The following is a 21,803-nucleotide window of genomic DNA, read 5'->3' as shown; positions in this document are numbered from 1 at the left end:
ATCCCAGCTCTTAATGGGCTTTCCTGTGGCTCAGACAGTAAAGAAATCTGCCTGCAATGCAGGAGACCTGGTCGCAAGTCCTGGTTTGGGAAGATCCCTTTGGCAAAGGGAGTAGTTGCCCACTCTTGTATCCTTGCCTTGAGAATTTCAACTCATAAAGGCCTGATTTTGTCTTTTCTTCCCTCTCCATCCACAGCAGTGCCCCCCTGGGAGTGGGAATAGTCTTGTCTTGTAAATTACTATTACAGGTGAGAAATCTTTAGTATAATTGGTATATCACTTAAAAAAAAACTCATCGTGGTAACCCACAGCAGAAAAGGAAATCGATGAGACGAGTGAAGTCTTTCCTTAAAGTCTACTGATTACCATCTTGAAAACCAATTATTTAACAGATTCTTCCTTAGACTATTTACACATATTATTCTAATCCTTAGAGGATTAAGTGCTTTATAGGCAGTAACTCATTTAATCTTCACAACAACCTCTGAAGTATATATAATTATGCCTCCATTTGCAGATGAGGAAACTGAGGTAGTCATGACTTGCTTATTGAGTTAGGAAGAGGTGGAGTCAGAATTTGAACCCAAGGTGTCTGGCTCTAGAATTCTCACCCACCCATGCTATGTTGCCACTCAGAAGACAAACGGAAAGGTTAGAACTAAAACTTCTGACTCCTAGTCCATTGCTTTTCTTGGATGACCCTAACTATATGCCATGTCCAAGTCAATATACTAGCTGGAGATCTAAAATATGTAAGTTTCACAGTTCTCATCTTTGGAAAATTTATCACACCAGAGATAAACACACAAAATATATTTATGTGGAAGACTCTGTCTCTAAATGTCTACTGTTTGGATAGAGCAAAATGTTATTTCCAAGCATGGGGTCCCCCATGCAGGATAGATTTGGCAGCGTGACGCCAGCACTGTGCCCAGAGGACAGAGCGGGGTGGGTTCTCTGGGTGCAGACAGACTGGGGTTCCTATGGCTGCCTTGAAACGTGCACTGCACAGCTCCAGGGGCATCTCTCACACTGAAGATGTCAGCCCGTGTGGCTGTGACGGGGGTCCCAGGGGAGTGACTGCTGCAACTGTGTGGTCGTGAACACGTTGCTGAACCTGAGTCTCGGATTCCTCATCTGTAAGATATAGGTGGTATTAATAAACTTTTAGGTCACTGAAAGGAGATTAAGTGAAGTAACGTGCCTGGTGACTAACCAAGCATTGAATGCCAACTTGTACTGATGAATCCGTGCTTGCTCAGAAATGCCAGCCCCCTCGCTGCCCTCCCTGGGGCATGTGCCTGGTGCTCAGAAGGAACGGTAGTTTCCCGGTTTCTCCTGGAAGAAACATGTCCCACCTGGTGACTCCTTTGTATTGAGTCAACTCCTCTTTTGGGAGGCAAACAAGCATGAACTCTTTTTTTTTAATTGTCATCTTTCTTGAGTTCATTAAAAAAAAAATGTATTTGGCTGCACCGAATCTTCATTTCAGCATGCGGGATCTTTAGTTGGGCATGTGGACTCTTAGTTGCAGCTTGTGGGATCAAATTCCCCTAGTGGGGATTGAACCCGGGGCCCCCTGCATTGGGAGCGTGGAGTCTTAGCCCCTGGACCACCAGGGAAGTCCCAGACGCACATACTTCCTGAGTCCAGTAGGAAATGACTTTGGAAGAGGTGGCACTGGCTGTAGGCTCAGTTTTCCCTCCGTCTGGGCTGTGGTCGCCCTGTCATCTACCAGGAAGCAAGGTTGAAACTGCTTCTGCGCTCCCTGAGGCACTGGCATCCTCTGCAGATTTCGATTGTGACCGCCTGGGGGAGGGGTGCATCTGGCATCTAGAGGGTCGAAGCCAGGAATGCTGCTAATGCCCAGGCCCAACCCCTCCCCCACAACAACATTTCCGGCCATATTGTCACCAGTGGCCGGTGAGAAAGCCCACCCAAGGACCGCCAACCTGCCTACCAGCATGACCGCAACACCCCGCCGTCCGCAGGCCGAGGGACCTCATTTCTTCTCTCCCTGAGGACCACTCACAGGGCGGTGGGGCTTCTGGAATTCCCAAGAAACGTCAGAGATGTCCCAGAATGGATGGTGATGTTGGGGATTGTTATTTTTCAGGCTCACGTGGCATGAAATGATGGCAGACTCAGGAGGGCCCCAGAGGCGCGCGCTTTGTTTTTTATCTACGTTGCTTTCCCAGAAAGTTCCTGAGAAGTCCGATGCTGTGCTTCGTTGCATAATATCCGGTAAGCGTCTCTAGCTCTTCACCCTCTGAAATCTCCGCGCAGACCAGGTTTCTTTGTCGCTGTTAAAACCATCACCTGGGAAGTTTAGTTCTGAGTAACCGATTGAGCAATTAAATCCTCTCTGACTTCTTTTTCTAGACGATCTCTTTGAGTACTTTTCTGGACACATTTTGGTGATCCTTCTCCATGGCCTGTAGTGATTCTTGTTTAGGCAACTCCCACACTTGTTCTTTTTTTTTTTTCAGATAATCCACTCAAATTTCCTGTGGCGCATGGGAAGGGTGTGCATAACTTCACTTTAGACAATGTACCTAACTCTTCTTCATCACCTTTTACTGATATACCCAGCCTGGCTAAATTCTTCTCCCCACTGTTTGCCTTTTTCAGCTCTGCTGGTCAGCAGTGAAAAGGTTAAAACCAAGACAAACATGCCCAGTGGAGGGAGAGTGAGATCAGGGAGCTGGAATTCCCCCTGCCTGGAGAATAAATAACCCAGAGCTGGTCCACAACTTTCACCCTGGGAAAAGGGATTTATTATTTATTTATCTTTGGGCTCCACCACACTGCATGTGGGATCTTAGTTACCTGACCAGGGGTCAAACCCATGCCCTCTGCACTGGCAGCGTGGAGTCTTAACCACTGGACCACCAGGGAAGTCCCCAGGATTTGGTATTAAAAGAAAATAGAAGGAAAGTTGTTGGGCAAGGAAGTAGTATTTGGTACCTTGTGAGTTGTTTTCTTCTCTTTCTTGGATTATGTCTACTCTTGAAAATATGGAGGCACTGGTGGTCTTGTCAAGAGAATGAAAGAAAACTCTTCACCCCTTTATCCCTTTTTCTAAGTCCAGAGAGGAGAAGAGGCAGTCTCTAAAATGGCTCCACTTCCTTAGCAGAAGTTGTAATAAAATCTCACCTTCCAGTCTGGATCTTTGGGTGTAGGACTGTGCACCTGACTCCCCAAGCCGGGAGGACAGCATCCTGTCTTTCTTGGTGTTGTCCACAGCCATCCAGATAGAGAGACGGGCTCAGGCTCACTGTTGAGCCTTCAGAGTAACCCTGTGTCTCCCTAGGAAGCCCAGGGTTTGGATGGGCCCTAACGTTGGATACCGGTCCCCCCACACATAAGCCAGATACTTGTGAAATGTTCTGCAGGTGGCTCTCAATAAGCGACCTGCAGGCAGGTCCCCTTAAAAAACAAGGGTAGGATTTTCGGGTGAGGTTTCCAGCAAGTAGAGGGAGAAAAGAGAGCCACCCACAAAGTTCAAGATACCACTTCCCCGCGCAAGTCTCCTCTGGGGCCGATTATTCAGCTCTATACCACACGAAGGGAAAAAGCCGGTCAGCCAGTAGGAAGCCGGGGGATTCAATCAGCCCTGATTACACCTGAAATGTGACACTGGGGCCGGAGAGATCAGAATGAGTCCCCCAGGCTCAGCTTATGCATACTTGCTGTCACGGCTTCCATAAATTCAGGAGCACACCAGAGAGGAGCGATTAAATGCTTCCTAGGAAGAAATCCGGATACTTCCATAAATTCAGGAGCACACCAGAGAGGAGCGATTAAATGCTTCCTAGGAAGAAATCTGGAGAAGGCAATGGCAAGCCACTCCAGTACTCTTGCCTAGAAAATCCCATGGATGGAGGAGCCTGGTAGGCTGCAGTCTGTGGGGTCGCTAAGGGTCGGACACGACTGAGCGACTTCACTTTCACTTTTCACTTTCACACATTGGAGAAGGAAATGGCAACCCACTCCAGTGTTCTTGCCTGGAGAATCCCAGGGACGGGGTAGCCTGGTGGGCTTCCGTCTATGGGGTCACACAGAGTCGGACACGACTGAAGTGACTTAGCAGCAGCAGCAGCAGCAGGAAGAAATCAGGTGAAACTGACCCAGAGGGGACACAGGTCTGATAAGAACAGGCAGAAACTGACCCAGAGGGGAACACAGGTCAGATTAGAACAGGCAGAAACTGACCCAGAGGGGACACAGGTCTGATTAGAACAGGCAGAAACTGACCCAGAGGGGAGCACAGGTCTGATTAGAACAGGCAGAAACTGACCCAGAGGGGACACAGGTCTGATTAGAATAGGCAGAGATGAAATATGGTCAGCAGCGTCCTTGACGGTTTTTCAGGGAAGCTCTTTTCTTTTTTGATGGTGGTGGTTTAGTCATTTGCTTGAAAGAGACGCAGCCAAGCAGCTGCTGGAGATATGTCCCTGCGTGCAGGCTTGTCTGCTGCCTGCACCAGGGGCCGACACCTAGTTGGTCTGCCTGCCTGGAGGAAGAGGAGATGGGGAGCACAGCCGGGAGACCCCAAGTTAGAGGAGACGAGGGAGAGGAGGGCTTCCCTGGTGAGAAGGTATTGCTTCCAAATACCAGGATTTCCTCCTGCATAGGTGGCACAGTTTATATGTTTCCAATGACATGGGATCTAGTGAGAAAGCTCTGGTACACCCTGGAAACCTTCCTGCCCTCTCTGTCACAAGGGGGAAAAACTCCCACGGGGTGAATGGAATTCCTGAGCGAGTTTGCCAGATTAGCCCATTAGCGGTCTATCTGGTTAACGATCACCAGGGGGAAGGGTGAACCCCTTCTGAGGGGGAAAGCGTAGGTCCATTTCTGTGATAACATCAGTCACACGTCATCAGGGCACCAGCCTGGTACACCTACATTCCAGACTCAGGAAGACATGGTTTTAGCTCGTCTGTTTTGTTCTTCACCCTTTCATACCATAACATACAATCAACTCTGAGCACCATTAAGGTATAATTTTCAAAAAGGTAAAGTGATTCCCATGCAAATATGGAGTGAACGTCAAAGATTTTATTCCATTCTTTTTCGTTTTTTTTAGGAACTGTTCTTCCACTATTTCATGTGGAACATTTTTTTAAAAGTCTTTACTGAATTTGTTACAATATCGCTTCTGTTTACATTTTTTTTTTTTGTCCAAGAGACATGTGCGACCTTAGTTCCCTGACCAGGGATCAAATCTCTACCCCCTGCTTTGGAAGGGGAACTCTGAACCACTGGACCACAGAGAAGGTCCCTCAATTCTTTGAATAAACAGGGAACCAGAAAATATCAAGGCCTTGTCAAGCACATTTGAGAAATTGGGTGTTTATAGGCAACTTAATAAATGAATGTTAGGGTAAGATTGTTGAGTTAAATGGAATGTTTGTTAATGTCCTACAGGGCCATAAACTGTAGTTTATGGCGTTATCATGTCTGCTATGTGGAGATTATTTACATCTCTGTTGAATAAAAATTCAAGAGTTTATATTGTAACTTCAAGTCTGGGGATTGTAATCAATAGTAATCATTGATGAAGCAGAGGGCATTTCCCCTAGATAACTGAGACAGACCTTTGAAGCAAGATACCATCCACATTTTCGCCTTATTTCTAAGTTGTAGATACTTTTTCTTAATAGCTTCTTTTAAAAAAAAAATAGTCGTTAAGGACACTCAGTCTTTTAGAAAGCTATTTATTTATTAATTTATGGCTGCTCTGGGTCTTGGTCGCTGCACAGGCTTTTCTCTGGCTGCAGCGAGCAGGGGCTCCTCTCTAGCTGCCATGTGCAGGCTCTTCATCACGGTGGCTCCTCTTGTCGTGAAGCACGGGCTCTAGGGCGCGTGGGCTTCAGGAGCTGTGACCCGTGGGCTCAGTAGCTGCAACTCCCAGCCTCCTGAGCACAGGCTCAGTAGTTGTGGCGCATGGGCTTAGTTGCTCCAAGGCACGTGGGATGTTCCTGGACCAGGGCTTGAACCCGTGTCTCCTGCATTGGCAGGCGGACGCCTTGTCCCTGAGCCACCAGGGAAGCCCTCTTAATAGCTTCTCGAGATTAGGAGCGGCACTTTTCATTTCGTGTGCTCCCCCGCCCCCATTCCAGCCCAGCGTCCTCTTAGGCACGTAACATGCCCAAGAGCGCTTATTGAAGGATGCGTTTTTATCAATGAGAAGAAGCTTTTCTGGTTCCCCAATGACATGTCCATCACGCTTATCCCTATTGTCTATCATCCATTCTCATTCATAGCTTTATGATTTTCCAAAGATATTACACCTAGTAAGAATATTCTTATTTTTTTATCACAGGCCAGCCCAAGCCAGAGGTAACTTGGTATAAGAATGGTCGAACCATCGATGAGTGTGGCAGTGTCTCCAGTTACGAATTCTTCGAGAATCAGTACGTTCATGTATTACACCTCTATCGGTAAGTGGCTGTGCCTCAGTGGACTGTTGACTAAGCTCCCCATGTTCTGTCATGTGCTGGTTACTATCAGGTAAGGTCGAAAGACTGGCTCGTGTTTGTCTTTTGAGTCCCGTTAGATGCTATGGACAGTCATCAGCCACGGCCTCCAGCAATGACTGCTGAACTCTGCCTGGTAACTCATCACCCTCCTCTAATTGCTGCCATGGATAGTATATTACAACTTTATCTGGAATTTCACTCAAGGTGGCCCAGACATTTTCATTCATTGAATGAACCCTTTTAAAAGTCTTGTCCGCTCTGGAAAGTTAAGAAGCACCGTGGGATTTCAGTATCTGTCAACCAGCATTTCTTGTTTTAGAATGAAAGGAAGAAGCTATGGGCTTGGATCCCGCAGCAAGTTGGTGGTGGAGTTGAGGCTAGAAGCCGGGCCTGCTGGCCTGGTTTGACGAAGTGGCGTGGCCCAGCACAGTGCTTTCTCGTTGTTTTTGTTCCCACAGAACTGTGCGCTTGGGGGTGAAGTCAGGAAATGTCGTATGTGAAGTGGAGAAAAGCAGAACTCTTCTGGTTGAAGCTGGGTGGCTCCTGCTCCCCAGAGCAGCCAAATCGGTCTCATGTCCCTTATGGTGGCTCTGAGGAGACTGAGGTCTGCGGAGCGTGGTATGGAAAAGAGCGGCATGGGTGTGTGTCAGTAGCCTTGGAGCTGAAAACAGCAAAATGAAGGCTTGGGTTTGCATTTTAGCTCTGCCGTTTTCGGGCTGTGTGACCTTGGCCAGTTACTTTACCTCTCTGAACTCAGCTTTTTCATTTGCCAAAGGGTGGCTGGATGAATTAAATGACGTAATGCTTGTAAAAAGCTTGTTGTATAGTTCAGTTCAGTTCAGTCGCTCAGTCGTGTCTGACTCTCCGTGACCCCATGAGTCACAGCACGCCAGGCCTCTCTGTCCATCACCAGCTTCCAGAGTTCACTCAAACTCATGTCCATCGAGTCGGTGACGCCATCCAGCCATCTCATTCTCTGTCGTCCCCGTCTCCTCCCGCCCCCAATCCTTCCCAGCATCAGAGTCTTTTCCAGTGAGTCAACTTGTCACATGAGTTGGCCAAAGTATTGCAGTTTCAGCTTTAGCATCAGTCCTTCCAATGAACACCCAGGATTAATCTCCTTTAGAATGGACTGGTTGGATCTCCTTGCAGTCCAAGGGACTCTCAAGAGTCTTCTCCAGCACCACAGTTCGAAAACATCAATTCTTCGGCGATCAGCTTTCTTCATAGTCCAATTCTCACATCCATACATGACCACTGGAAAAACCATAGCCTTGACTAGACGGACCTTGGTTGGCAAAGTAATGTCTCTGCTTTTTAATATACTATCTCAATAAAAGCTTTCTTAATCTCTGATCTTTGTTTTTGTTTCAAAGCAAGGTCAGAGGTCACTTTACCATATTGAAATGCTTGACTCAACTGGCCTGCAGCCTTTCTAACCTTGTATTCAAGACATCCATTTATTAATTTATTATTTAATGTTTTAAAAATTAATATTTCTTTAAAATTTTTCTGAATTATGAAAGTATGATAACACATTTATAGGAAACTTGGAAAATACAGAACAAAGTTATATATAGTTTGATTGTATATTACGGTTATTTTTTAAGTAGATAAATTAAGATTTTTAGTTGGGAGTTTCAATGTCAAACTCTCAAAAATTAATAGAATGAACAGATAGAAAAATAGAAGGATACAGTAGACCTGAAAAACACTATGAACCAATTCAACGTAATTAAGATTTATATAGTTTTCACACAACAGCAGGATACAAATTCTATTACATTCCCATAGACTATAAACCAGGAGACACTGGAATAATATATTCAGGGACATAAAACAATGTAACTTTGTAACATGTAAAAATTTCATGGTCCAAAGATAATGAAATCATACAGAGTCTGTTCTCTTATCACTGTGAAATTAGGTCAGAAATCAACATCAAAAGATATCTGAAAATAAACCTCATCGTTTCAAGTGCAGCGTGACATTTACCAAGACAGACTTTAGCCCTTGAAAGCCTCACGTTTATTATTTAATTTTTAAATGATATTCAGACTTCCCTGTAGCTCAAATGGTAAAGAATCTGCCTGTGAGGCAGGAGACCAGGGTTCAATCCCTGGGTTGGGAAGTCCCTCTGGAGAAGGGCATGGCAATCCACTCCAGTATTCTTGCCTGGAGAATTCCATGGACAGAGAAGCTGGCGGGCTACAGTTTGTGGGGTCACAAAGAGTCGGACACGACTGAGTGACTAACACACAGTAAATGATTTTCATTGTGCAGCTACATGGCAGGCGTGTAGCTTAATGCCTGAGTCGAGGTGAACAGCATGAACACTGCTCAGAAAACCTCAAGTCCGTCAAGGAAGACAAGCAGTGAACAAACCATGCCGTCTCCCCTTCTCGACCCAAGTACTGGGAGGCAGCCCACCTGCCACCACTGCCCTGCAGCCATGGACTGGACTTCCTGCCTCTTCATTCCAACTTTGTCAAGGCTCTCCTCACCCTTGTTACCCCAGTCAGCTCAGAATCTACCTGTCTGCTGTGCTGTCCTTAGTCTCTCAGTTGTCTCCGACTCTTTGTGACCCCATGGACTGTAGCCCGCCAGGCTTCTCTGTCCCTGGTGATTCTCCAGGCAAGATGACTGGAGTGGGTAGCCTGTCCCTTGTCCAGAGGATCTTCCTGACCCAGGAATCAAACCGCTGTCTCCCGCACTGCAAGTGGATTCTTTACCAGCTGAGCTACCAGGGAAGCCTACTGCCTGTATGACTCACAGGCAGTTCTGTTGGACATGGATCTGTCCAGCCTCAAACATCCTCATCTCCTTTGCACAGGCCTCCCATTGGGTGCTTATATCCTGCTCAGGACTGATGATTGCTCAGTAGGCTGTGCACCTCCTAAGGCAGGAACTCTCACTGTTTTATATTAATACATCTGTGTGTCTATCCTATATATATTTGAGGTTGTGGTTATTAGTTTGCTTATATCAGCGTTGGCAAACTTTATCTATAAAGGGCCAGATAGTAAATATTTCTGGCTTTAAAGTCCAGACAGTCTCTATTACAACTCCTCAACTCTGCCATCATAGTGCCAAAGCAGCCATAGACCAAAAAAATAAAACAAGAAAAACCCCCAAATCCCCCAAAAGTTCATGGTTGTGTTCCAATAAAACTTTATTTGTAGAAGCAGCTGGGGGCAAGATTTGGCCTGTGCACCATAGTTTGCCAGCCCCTGGTCTAGATAGTAAGATCCTTGAGGGCCTACACACTGTATTTCATATGTATTCCACTCCTGCCTTTGTTCCTCTGAGCACTCAACACGTATTTCTTGATTGATTAATTTGGGTCTTACACTAAACTAAAATATTATACTCACTTTATAACCAGAAGAGAAGCTTAATGTGTATTCTTTTACTGATGGAATACCATTTAGGAATTGAGATTTGCTAATTGCTGACCTGCCTCTATATGCACGCCAGGAAGTAACAGTTAGAACTGGACATGGAACAACAGACTGGTTCCAAATAGGAAAAGGAGTACGTCAAGGTTGTATATTGTCACCCTGCCTATTTAACTTATATGCAGAGTACATCATGAGAAACGCTGGGCTGGAAGAAGCACAAGCTGGAACCAAGATTGCTGGGAGAAATATCAATAACCTCAGATCTGCAGATGACACCACCCTTATGGCAGAAAGTGAAGAGGAACTAAAAAGCCTCTTGATGAAAGTGAAAGAGGAGAGTGGAAAAGCTGGCTTGAAGCTCAACATTCAGAAAACTAAGATCATGACATCTGGTCCCATCACTTCATGGGAAATAGATGGGGAAACAGTGGAAACAGACTTTATTTTTGGGGGCTTCAAAATCACTGCAGATGCTGATTGCAACCATGAAATTAAAAGACGCTTACTCCTTGGAAGGAAAGTTATGACCAACCTAGATAGCATATTAAAAAGCAGAGACATTACTTTGCCAACCAAGGTCCATCTAGTCAAGGCTATGGTTTTTCCAGTGGTCATGTATGGATGTGAGAGTTGGACTGTGAAGAAAGCGAACACTGAAGAATTGATGCTTTTGAACTGTGGTGTTGGAGAAGACTCTTGAGAGTCCCTTGGACTGCAAGGAGATCCAACCAGTCCATCCTAAAGAAGATCAGTCCTTAGTGTTCATTGGAAGGACTGATGCTGAAGCTGAAACTCCAATACTTTGGCCACCTCATGCAAAGAGTTGACTGATTTGAAAAGACTCTGATGCTGGGAGGGATTGGGGGCAGGAGGAGAAGGGGACGACAGAGGATGAGATGGCTGGATGGCATCACCAATTCAATGCACGTGAGTTTGGATAAACTCCGGGAGTTGGTGATGGACATGGAGGCCTGGCGTGCTGCCATTCATGGGGTTGCAACCAGTCGGACACGACTGAGCTGAACTGAACTGAATTGTTGTTGGTTAAGGCTGAGGAATATAGACAAACCAAACATTTTGTGGGGTGTTAGGAGTTGAGGGGTAGCCATGGTGAAACCCAGGGGCAGATGGGTGGGTTACAATGGGAGAGACACAACACACGAAAGAAGAACTTAGCAAGGGAGCTAGTGCTGTGTAAAGGCCAGGGGCTCTCATTCTCTGCTCTGAAGTTCAGCAGGGCAGTGATTCACTCTGAAAATGAAAAGTTTAATGTGACTGAATGCAGTCTTTCCAAGTTCCTGCCATTTGAAAGGTAGCCTCCTGCTGGGAACAGTATTCAGTCCTAATGCAGGCGAATAATGGCAGGGCAATACGATGGTGGAGGACAGGGAAGCCTGGCTTGCTGCAGTCCGTGGGGCCCCAAGAGTCAGACCCGACTGAGTGACTGAGCAACAGCAAGACGATAATAGATGCGGCTCCTTTTTTTCTCTGCTTAGTGGTGAGTATGTTGGATACGAATAATCTTTAAAAGTTCTAACAGACTTTTGGACTCTAACAGACTTTTGGACTCTGTGGGAGAAGGTGAGGGTGGGGTGATTTGAGAGAAGAGCATTGAAACATGTATATTACCATATTTAAAATAGATGGCAAAAAAAAAAAAAAGAAAAAAAAATAAAAGTTCTGGTGTCCTACACTTGGAGTTCTGCGCTATAGCTGCCCACGAGCAGGGCAATAAACCCACTAACACTTGTCCTTCACTCTTCACAAAGTCAGTCCCCAGTCCAGGTGATTCCAATGTGTTGTCCAAGATGCAAAATGCTTTAATCTGAAAATATTCATCTGTAAAGTAGTTTGACTTCTACCCTTACGTTATGGGCGGGTTAGGAAAATGAATAGGATTTTGTGCAAATGCCTTTATAAGATTGAAAGTTAGTTGTTAGTAACCGTATTAGTCTTGAATTTTTTTTGCCGTTATCAATGTACCATAAATCGCCAGATTAGCGTATAGTTTCCCAAAGAAAAATACTTTACCCACCTGAGTTTAGTCTTTCAGTCATTAAATCTGAGTTCTTAGATACTTGAAAGCTCCTGTTTCTGTGTTTCCCAAGGGCTTTTCCTGGCTCAATGTCCCATCTGCACTTCTGGTCAGGCTACGAGCCCTGCTGCCGCGGTTACCCGCGTTCCCGATTTCCCTCTTTCCTCAGCCGGGCAGCACTCTCCCGCATTCTCCCCGTATCAGTCTAATCCCGTGAAACCATGTATTTACGGCAAACAAGGCTCTCTGGAGAGATTGATCAGTGCTGTCATGACCTTTCCATTACCACAGGCCAAGTGTGTTTGGCAGACAAAAGACATGGAAAGCCAAGAAAGTGTTGGGAGAGAGAGAAGCAGCAGTAATAGCCACATAGCTTGCTCTGTCGCGTGAAAGCGTTTCTTCCCCCCTCGAGATATAAGGGTTGGGGCCTCCCTGGCAGTCCAGTGGTTAAGAGTTGGCCTTCTAATGCAAGGGGTGCAGTTTCGATCCCTGGTTGGGGAACGAAGATCCCACCCACATGCCTCGTGGTCAAAAAACTAAAATGTGAAACAGAAGCAGTGTTGTAACCAATTCAATAAGGACTTTAAAAATGGACTTCAAAAATCCTTTAAAAAATAAAATAAAGATGTATTTGTTGGGAGGAGGGGAAGAAAATGCAAACAAATGTTTTCTACCTCATCATGAAAACAAGTCGCAATATATATACAAACCGGGAACTGTGGTCTCTTACGAATGGAGTTTAAAGACAAGCAGCGAAGCAAGAGATGGCAGTGTGAGGAAGAACCCACACCTGGGGAGACGCGCCTCTCCGCAGCGCGGAGGCCTCTTTGGATGGTCACGCCCCGTCCCGCCGTGATGAGGGCGAGTCCAGGTTAAGAGTGAAGCAGGAGGGAGGGGAGAGGGAGGCCAGGGCGCAGCCCCGGCCAGAGGGACGGCAGCAGCCCCGCTCGCTCTCTCGTCGGCTCAGCCCTGAAGTTGGCTGGTCTGGAGGCGGGCCCTGTAGAGGCCCTGGTGGGGACAGTGGCCGGGAGAGCCGCGGTCACCACAGCAGTTTGCTCGCGTGTGTGGGTTGAGCAGGCTCCGCCATATTCATGTTCACCTGGAACCTCAGAGTGAGACCTTGTTTGGAAAGAGGGTCTTCCCCCCGCCCCAGTGCCAGGCACCCAGGGCTCTTTATTTATGCGTTTATTTTCAGCTAGGCTGGGTCTTCCTTGCTGCGCCGGTTTTCCTGTCTGGCTGCAGCGCTCGGGCTTCTCGTGGCCGTGGCTTCTCTGGGTGCGGAGCACAGGCTCTAGGGCACAGGCTCAGTAACTGTGGCACACGGGCTCGGTTGCTCCGAGGCACGTGGGGTCTTCCTGGACTAGGGATCGAACCCGTCTCCTGCATTGGCAGGTGGATTCATGACCACTGAGCCACTAGGGAAGCCCCAAAGTAGGGTCTTTGCAGATGGACTTATTCAAGATAAGATCATACTTAGATGAATATGGGTTTGACTGGTATCTTGATACAGACAGGAAACACAGAGAGGGAAACGGCCGGGTGAAGACAGGCAGAGATTGGCGTGGTGCCTGTGAGGAGGGGAAAGCCCAGGCCTGCCGGAGGCCCGCCAAGGGGGCGGGGTGAGGAGAGATCCTTCCCGAGCCTTCAGGGGGGCCTCGCTTCAGCGTGGCCCTGCTGACGCCGTGGTTTTGGGCTTCCCGGCCGCCGGAACAGTGAAGGAGCACGTTTTTGTTGTTTTGTGCCCTTCTCTGTATTTGGTGGTTTGCTACGTCCACTCTAGGACATTAATACATGATATATCTGAGTATTCTTTAAAAAATGCTGCCCTTCACCTACATAGTATAGGACTGACCTTTTTTTTTTTTCCTGATAACCAGAGCGCTGTTCCCAAGATACCAGCTGAGTTCATCCAGGCCACCTGGGAGGCGTCAGTGGGTCCAGGGGCAAAGAACATTTTCCAACTCTGCCCTATGCTGGGTTTTGATTGCTCAAGACTTTGAAGGGAAAAACATCCGTCTGAGGGTTTCCCGAATCACTTATGTTTTTTGACCCCAGGGAACATCTGGCGATGTCTGTGGAGGCATTTTTGATTGTCACGGCTGGGAAGGGGTGCTTCTAGCATCCATTGGATAGTGGCCAAGGATGCTGCTGAACCTTCGATATTGCTTAGGGCAACGCCCCGCAACGAAGTACCACCCGTTCTATAATGGCAGTAGTGCTGAGGCTGAGAAATGGTGTCATCAACCACCCAGAAACAGAGCGCCCTGAGGCAGCAGCAGCTGGTTAGTTCTCCCGATTCTGTGGGCTGGCAGTGGCTGATTCTGCCTGGCTAACTCGTGCTCACTCGTGGACTTGAGTCAGTCTGAGGCTTGGCTGGGCTGGGAGGTCCAAGGTGGCTTCACCAGGAGGTCTGGCAGTTGATGCCGGCTGTGGACTGGGCCTCCCCGCTTCTCTTCCATGTGGACTCTGAGCCTCCAGTTGGCTGGAACTGGCTTCCTCTATGTGGGTCTCGGGGGAGCAATAGGGAGAAAGCTCCAGGAAACCTTCTTGTTGAGCTCCATCCCAACTGCACCCCCACCACATTCTCTGGGCCCCAGCAAGTCACGGGGCCAGACCGGAGTCAAGAAGCAGAAAGAGAAATGCCACTTCTTGAACAGTAGAGTGGAAATGTCACACTGCACCCGGGTGCACGTGATCGAGTGAAAGGGATCAGCAGCCATATTTTGAAGTCTACTGTATCTCACGCTATGTCGCTTCAGTCCTGTCTGACTCTTCGTGACCCTGTGGACTGTAGCCCACCAGCCTCCTCTGTCCATGGGACTCTCCAGGCAAGAATACTGGAGTGGGTTGCCATGCCCTCTTCCAGGGGATCTTCCTGACCCAGGGATCAAACCCACATCTCCTGTCTTGGCAGGCAGGAGTTTAATAATAAGCTTTGCTCCTTGTGAGTTATGTGACCATAAGCAGGTCAGTTAACTTCTCTGAGTTTCAGTTTCTTCATCTGTAAAATGAGTGTTTGTGATGATGTATTGAGATGAATTATGCAAAATGATCAGTGGAGTGTATAGGTCACTGCGGCAAATTTAGTTGTTTTTAGTTATCAGTTAACACTCCCTGAAAATCTTGTATTCCCAGAATTAATCTGAAAGAATTACTTTGTCCTAGCCAAGAGTGCTTGGAGCCAGAATAATTTTATATGCATTGTTTTGAAAGTGTTAGAATCAGTTGAGAATTTTCAAAGACAAGGAGAAAATGGATTTTTAGCAGGACAGATGTAACCCAATCACAGGATTGAAGCTGTTTCTATCATATATTTGATACTACAAACCCTGTTTGGATGAGTTTTTAAAGGTGGAATCTGTGACTTCAGTGAAATCTGGGTCTTCTCAGTTTTTCCTCACGTCTGGATGGACAGATGCCAGGAGCCTTCAGTTCAGTTCAGTTCAGTCGCTCAGTTGTGTCCGACTCTCCGCGACCCCATGAATCACAGCACGCCAGGCCTCCCTGTCCATCACCAACTCCCGGAGTTCACTCAAACTCATGTCCACAGAGTCGGTGATGCCATCCAGCCATCTCATTCTCCATCGTGTCCTTCTCCTCCCGCCCCCAACCTTTCCCAGCATCAGAGTCTTTTCCAGTGAGTCAACTCATCGCATAAGGTGGCCAAAGTATTGCAGTTTCAGCTTTAGCATCAGTCCTTCCAGTGAACACCCAGGATCGATCTCCTTTAGAATGGACTGGTTGGATCTCCTTGCGGTACAAGGGACTCTCAAGAGTCTTCTCCAACACCACAGTTCAAAAGCATCAATTCTTCGGCGATCAGCTTTCTTCACAGTCCAACTCTAACATCCATACATGACCACGGGAAAAACCATAGCCTTGACTAGACGGACCTTTGTTGGCCAAGTAATGTCTCTGCTTTTTAATATACTATCAAGGTTGGTCATAACTTTCCTTCCAAGGAGTAAGCGTCTTTTAATTTCATGGCTGCAATCAGCATCTGCAGTGATTTTGGAGCCCCAAAAAATAAAGTCTGACACTGTTTCCACAGTTTTTCCATCTATTTCCCATGAAGTGATGGGACCAGATGCCATGATCTTTGTTTTCTGAATGTTGAGCTTCAAGCCAACCTTTTCACTCTCCTCTTTCACTTTCATCAAGAGGCTTTTGAGTTCCTCTTCACTTTCTCCATAATGGTAGTGTCATCTGCATATCTGAGGTTATTGATATTTCTCCCAGCAATCTTGATTCCAGCTTGTGCTTCTTCCAGCCCAGCATTCCTCATGATATACTCTGCATATACGTTAAATAAGCAAGCTTAGGACACTGTTGAATTCCTGAAGCCACTCTGGTTTGTAGCTGGCAGAGGGTTGTTCATAAATGCTTGTTGTCTGAGCCCAACTTTGGCCCTCGAGGGGCCCTCAGCCTATCTCTATACCCAGAGAAACCCAAATTCTTTCTCAGACATCTCAGAAACATGAGTTGTTGGTCATGAATGAGGCTGGGCAAATGGGAAGAGGTCAGTCAGTTAAGAATACCTCCATTCTGGGGACTTCCCTGGTGATCCTGTGCTTAAGAATCCACCTTCCAATATAGAGGACATAGCTTGGATCCCTGGTTGGGGAACTAAGATCCCACATGCCTCAGGGACCTGAGCCTACACCCACAACTACTACATGCCCTAGAGTCTGCGCCAAAGCTACGCTCCACAAGGAGAGACCCTGCATGCTGAAAACTAAGACTCGAGGCAGTCAGAAACAGTCAAGTATTTAATTAAAAAATGAGAATAGCTTTATTCTAGGAAGAAACACCTCAAGGAACACATCCTGCTAAAGGCAGAAGCGTCATCATCAACTTTACTTACAAAGGACAGGAGATTGTATCCACCATTTAAAGCAAGGATTTGAATCCAAAACTGAATATGGACTTAAATCCCAGATCTGCCTCTTACAAGCCGTATCATTTTGGGTGAGTTACTTAAGCTCTCTGGGTCACCATTTCCTTGCTTATAAAATAGGGGTAAAGATAGTACCTGCTTTATAGGGTTGACCCAGGCATTAAATCAACACATGCGAAGATTTTAGAATACTCTTTAAATAATTGTTACTTTGTGCAATTTGAACATGTTCCCCAGCATACCAAGCCATGCTTGTGCTCAAAGTGTCCGACTCTGCTACCCTTTGGACTGTAGCCTGCCAGACTCCTCTGTCCGTGGGATTTTTCAGGCAAGAATATTGGAGTGGGTTGCCATTTCCTCCTCCAGGGGATCTTCTTGACCCAGGGTTTGAACCTGTGTCTCCTATGTCTCCTACATTGGCAGTTGGACGTCAAACTATAATTTTGGAATTGATTTGGTAGTTTGCCAAAGAATGCTCAAACTACCACACAATTGCACTCATCTCACACGCTAGTAAAGTCATGCTCAAAATTCTCCAAGCCAGGCTTCAGCAATATGTGAACCATGAACTCCCAGATGTTCAAGCAGGTTTGAGAAAAGGCAGAGGCACCAGAGATCAAATTGCCAACATCCGCTGGATCATGGAGAAAGCAAGAGAGTTCCAGAAAAACATCTATTTCTGCTTCATTGACTATGCCAAAGCCTTTGACTGTGTGGATCACAATAAACTGTGGAACATTCTGAAAGAGATGGGAATCCCAGACCACCTGACCTGCCTCTTGAGAAACCTGTATGCAGGTCAGGAAGCAACAGTCAGAACTGGACATGGAACAACCAACTGGTTCCAAATAGGAAAAGGAGTGCGTCAAGGCTGTATATTGTCACCTTGCTTATTTAACTTATATGCAGAGTACATCATGAGGAACACTGGGCTGGAAGAAGCACAAGCTGAAATCAAGTTTGCTAGGAGAAATATCAATAACCTCAGATATGCAGATGACACTACCATTATGGCAGAAAGTGAAGAGGAACTCAAAAGCCTCTTGATGAAAGTGAAAGAGGAGAGTGAAAAGGTTGGCTTGAAGCTCAACATTCAGAAAACAAAGATCATGGCATCTGGTCCCATCACTTCATGGGAAATAGATGGAAAAACTGTGGAAACAGTGTCAGACTTTATTTTTTGGGGCTCCAAAATCACTGCAGATGCTGATTGCAGCCATGAAATTAAAAGACGCTTACTCCTTGGAAGGAAAGTTATGACCAACCTTGATAGTATATTAAAAAGCAGAGACATTACTTGGCCAACAAAGGTCCGTCTAGTCAAGGCTATGGTTTTTCCCGTGGTCATGTATGGATGTTAGAGTTGGACTGTGAAGAAAGCTGATCGCCGAAGAATTGATGCTTTTGAACTGTGGTGTTGGAGAAGACTCTCGAGAGTCCCTTGTACCGCAAGGAGATCCAACCAGTCCATTCTAAAGGAGATCGATCCTGGGTGTTCACTGGAAGGACTGACGCTAAAGCTGAAACTGCAATACTTTGGCCACCTTATGCGATGAGTTGACTCACTGGAAAAGACTCTGATGCTGGGAAAGGTTGGGGGCGGGAGGAGAAGGACACGACGGAGAATGAGATGGCTGGATGGCATCACCGACTCTGTGGACATGAGTTTGAGTGAACTCCGGGAGTTGGTGATGGACAGGGAGGCCTGGCGTGCTGTGATTCATGGGGTCGCAGAGAGTCGGACACGACTGAGCGACTGAACTGAACTGAACTGAACTGAATTTAGAGGTAAGAAAGGCAGCTAAGTTTGGCAGCATTTCCCCCATCTGCTGTTTCCCTCTTGGAGAAGAAAATGTAATTAACGTGTTTGATCAAGGACTCATCAGGTGGAAATAAAGATGACTGAACCTTGCTGCAATTTGGCTAAGAGGGAAAGGCATTTCATCCGAGGTTGGAAAGCATTTTGTGAACTTTGTGTTCCCGTGAGGTTAAGTAGGTGTCACAAGTCTTAAAGATGAGTGCTAGTGCTTCCGGCACCAGGATGGCTCTGTGTCCAAGCGTGGAGCCAGGGCGGGCTCCTGCAGCATTCTTCCTGAGTGAATTCAGCTGCTGTGCTTCGTGGCTGTTCCTCCGATTACTGCCGGAAGAGTTCTTAAGTGAGTCGCAAGGGTCTGATGAGAAGCACCCATTTCCCCGGGACGATAAGGCTGTGCTGATAATCTGCTGCCCGTCTTTACTTTCTGGTTTTAACTTCGGAGGTGAGTGTCTCAGTGGAGTGGATGGTGACAGGGCCACGCCACTATGCTCAACCTTTCTTGTGTGCCTGCTCATCCTTTCCTGAGGCAGGACTTGGGGGGTTGCTCCCACCACGGTGCTGGCTCTCTGGGCAGATCCACGGCTCTCAGGTGACAGACCAGCCCAAGAGTCCCTCCCCAGATGGTGGGACCTCCAGAGAAAGGTGCTCTGGAAACTGGACACATGCTGAATGGCTCTGGAAAGGCCCCTCCATTGACACCTTCTGAGGACTTGGAGGAGACCAGTAACACAAGGGGAGTTCGTGCCGCCTGGGGTTCACTCTTCCTTCGTAATCCCAGAATCACGTGGTGAATGCAAGATGCAGAGCCCGGCTGATGCGGAAATTCCAGCGCTGGTGACCACCTGACCAACACCGACGTCCTTCCTCTTTCCAGGCGAACCTCATAGAGACGTTACCTGAGGGACATCCCTGGTGGTCCGGGGGCTAAGACTCTGCCTTGTAAAGCAGGGGGTCCAGGTTCCACGCCTGGTCAGGGAATCAGAACTAAAATTCCACATGCCGCAACTAAAAAAGGATCCCACGTGTAGCAACTAAAGATCTTTGCATGCCTCAGCGAAGACTGAAGATCCTACGTGCTGCAACTTAGACCCAGCACAGCCAAATAAATAAATAATATTAAAAAAAATTTTTTTATGTTACTTGACAGCGAGTTAGGGCAACTGGAACTGAATCAGATCTTATGAGTCCCAGAAGGGTTTTGCTTCAGCCCCGAGGGGAGATGCAGGGAGGGACGGACTATGAACATAGTTTGGTCGGGAAGGTATTTCTGTCCTGACCAGCCCAGCCCTGTTTTCTCCCTGCCAAAGGTCTCCCAGGAAATTTACCTCCACTTTTGCTTCATCACCCCTGGAAGCCTCTCCTGCCCTCCCCACCACCCTCTACCTTTCACTGTCTTAGAATTCCGTGCTTGCCTTGAACCCTTGCCTCAGACTCTGTCACTTCTGACTGCCTGGCTTGCCTGCTCCAGAACGCAGGCACTGGTTCCCTTTCTCTGAATCCTATAAGGCTGGACCAATCCCCACACCTTCAACCTCTCAGCTCCTGAGCCATCAGCCCAGGCCTCAGGCTGAGTCCCATGCATGTGGGTGGGGAAGCCTGATGCTCTGGACCCTCCCAGGACCCCTTCCAAACCACATCTGAGCCACTCTTGAACCTAGGAATGAGCTCGGTACATGAGAGGTGTTTGGATCTGGTATGATCTGTTGACCTTGCCTGTATGAGCTCAAAAATACCACAGACTGGGAGGCTTAATCAATAGTTTATTTCTCATGGTTATAGAGGCTTGAGATCAGGGTGCCAGCAGGGTGGGTTCTGTTGAGGACCCTCTTCTGGGCTTGCTGATTGCTACCTTCTTGCTGTCTCCTCACATGGCAGAGAGAAAGTGGTTGGGGAGGACAGGCCCTCTGCTATCTCTTTTTGTGAAGGCACTAATCCTGTCGCAAGGGCCCCACCCTCAAAACATTACCTAAACTTAATCACCTCTCAAAAGCCCTGTTACCAAACACCATCGTATTGGGAGTTAGGCTTTAACACATAAATTTGAAGGGGACACTATTCAGTCTATAGCACTGCTCCAAATTTGGAAGGTGTCCCAGCATGTTCAGGGTCAGTCTTGGACCAGGCCAGTAGGGGTATATGTGGGACCACTGGTTAAGAATCAGAGATTTGCAGCACTCTGCAAGGCCATGAGTGGGTACTTAACAAGGGCTGGCTTCAGAGTCATAACTTCCCAGGTTCAACTGTTAGCCCTACTTCTTGATTGAGCATTTCTGTATCTATAAAGGGTAAAGTGGGAATAATAACAGTATCTACCTCGCAAGGCTGGGGGAAGATGACCTGAGACAATATATAGAAGGTTTTTAGAACACTGCCTGGTACTGAGCAAATGCCAGGTAAATGTTCACTTTTTTCAGGGTCTTCTGTGTTTTGTTAGAGACTGTTAGTCACTCTTAGTCATAAGAGTTTGAAAGTGGGATTAGGGTACCTTCCCATTTCAGAGAAGGTGGGGGCCAAACAGATCTCAGAATTCTTTCTTTTAAAATAATTTAATGTATTTACTTTTGGCTGTGTTGGGTCTTTGTTGCTGCACTTTTCTCTGGCTGTGGTGAGTGGGGGCTGCTGCAGGCCTGCTGTCTCGTGGTGCTCAGGCTTCTCACTACGGCAGATTCTCTTGGTGCAGAGCTCGGGCTCTGGAGCAGGCTCAGTACTTGCGGTGCATGAGCTTAGTTGCTCCTTGGTGTGTGGGATCTTCCTGGATCAGGGATTGAACCTGTGTCTCCTGTGTTGGCAGGCGGATTCTTTACTGCTGAGCCACCAGGGAAGCCCTTGGAATTCTTGAATGAGAATCTTAGTGCGATTCCAGAGCTGGTTAAGAATGACCAGGGCTTATATAAGTGTTAAGAAGCCAGGCCAAAGGCATGGACTCTCCCCAGGTAGGCAGAACAGATGCAAGACTGTATGTGAAGCTTGGGGCAATGATTCGGTTCAGACCTTGATCATTAACTAAATTCTGAGCCATCCCTGAGGTCCAGTGTTACTCAGGCCTAGGGTGCTCCCACAAGACCCTTGTCCTTACTCTTTCTTCTTCTGGAATATTCTCTCCCCAGATAACCCGGAGGCTAGTTCTCTTACTGCCTTCAGGTTTCTGCTCAAAATCACCTGAGAC

At 47.1% G+C, this 21,803-nt stretch overlaps 1 protein-coding gene and 1 long non-coding RNA gene across 7 annotated transcripts in view; one reads left to right on the top strand and one right to left on the bottom strand.

The window, feature by feature from the left end:
• The window catches only part of ALPK2 (alpha kinase 2), a 148,462-nt gene that overhangs the window by 14,298 nt on the left and 112,361 nt on the right, over nt 1-21,803 (top strand). For all 6 annotated transcript variants that reach the window (XR_008684719.2, XM_055417444.2, XM_055417443.2 and 3 more), the window contains 2 exons: nt 2,117-2,244; nt 6,332-6,449. Coding sequence is in view for 5 of the 6 variants with exons in the window: in XM_055417444.2 (XP_055273419.2) it covers nt 2,133-2,244; nt 6,332-6,449 (230 nt within the window). In the remaining variant the exon portion in view is untranslated. The remainder of the gene's footprint in view (nt 1-2,116; nt 2,245-6,331; nt 6,450-21,803) is intronic.
• Nucleotides 1-21,803, bottom strand: part of LOC129549883 (uncharacterized) — a 73,839-nt gene that overhangs the window by 31,457 nt on the left and 20,579 nt on the right. The gene's annotated exons all lie outside the window — the stretch shown is intronic.

The sequence above is a fragment of the Moschus berezovskii genome, chromosome 28, assembly GCF_049115385.1.
Source record: "Moschus berezovskii isolate FMDL1 chromosome 28, NW_MosBer_1.0, whole genome shotgun sequence".
Lineage (NCBI taxonomy): Eukaryota > Metazoa > Chordata > Mammalia > Artiodactyla > Moschidae > Moschus > Moschus berezovskii.
This window is presented reverse-complemented; position numbering and strand designations above follow the sequence as displayed.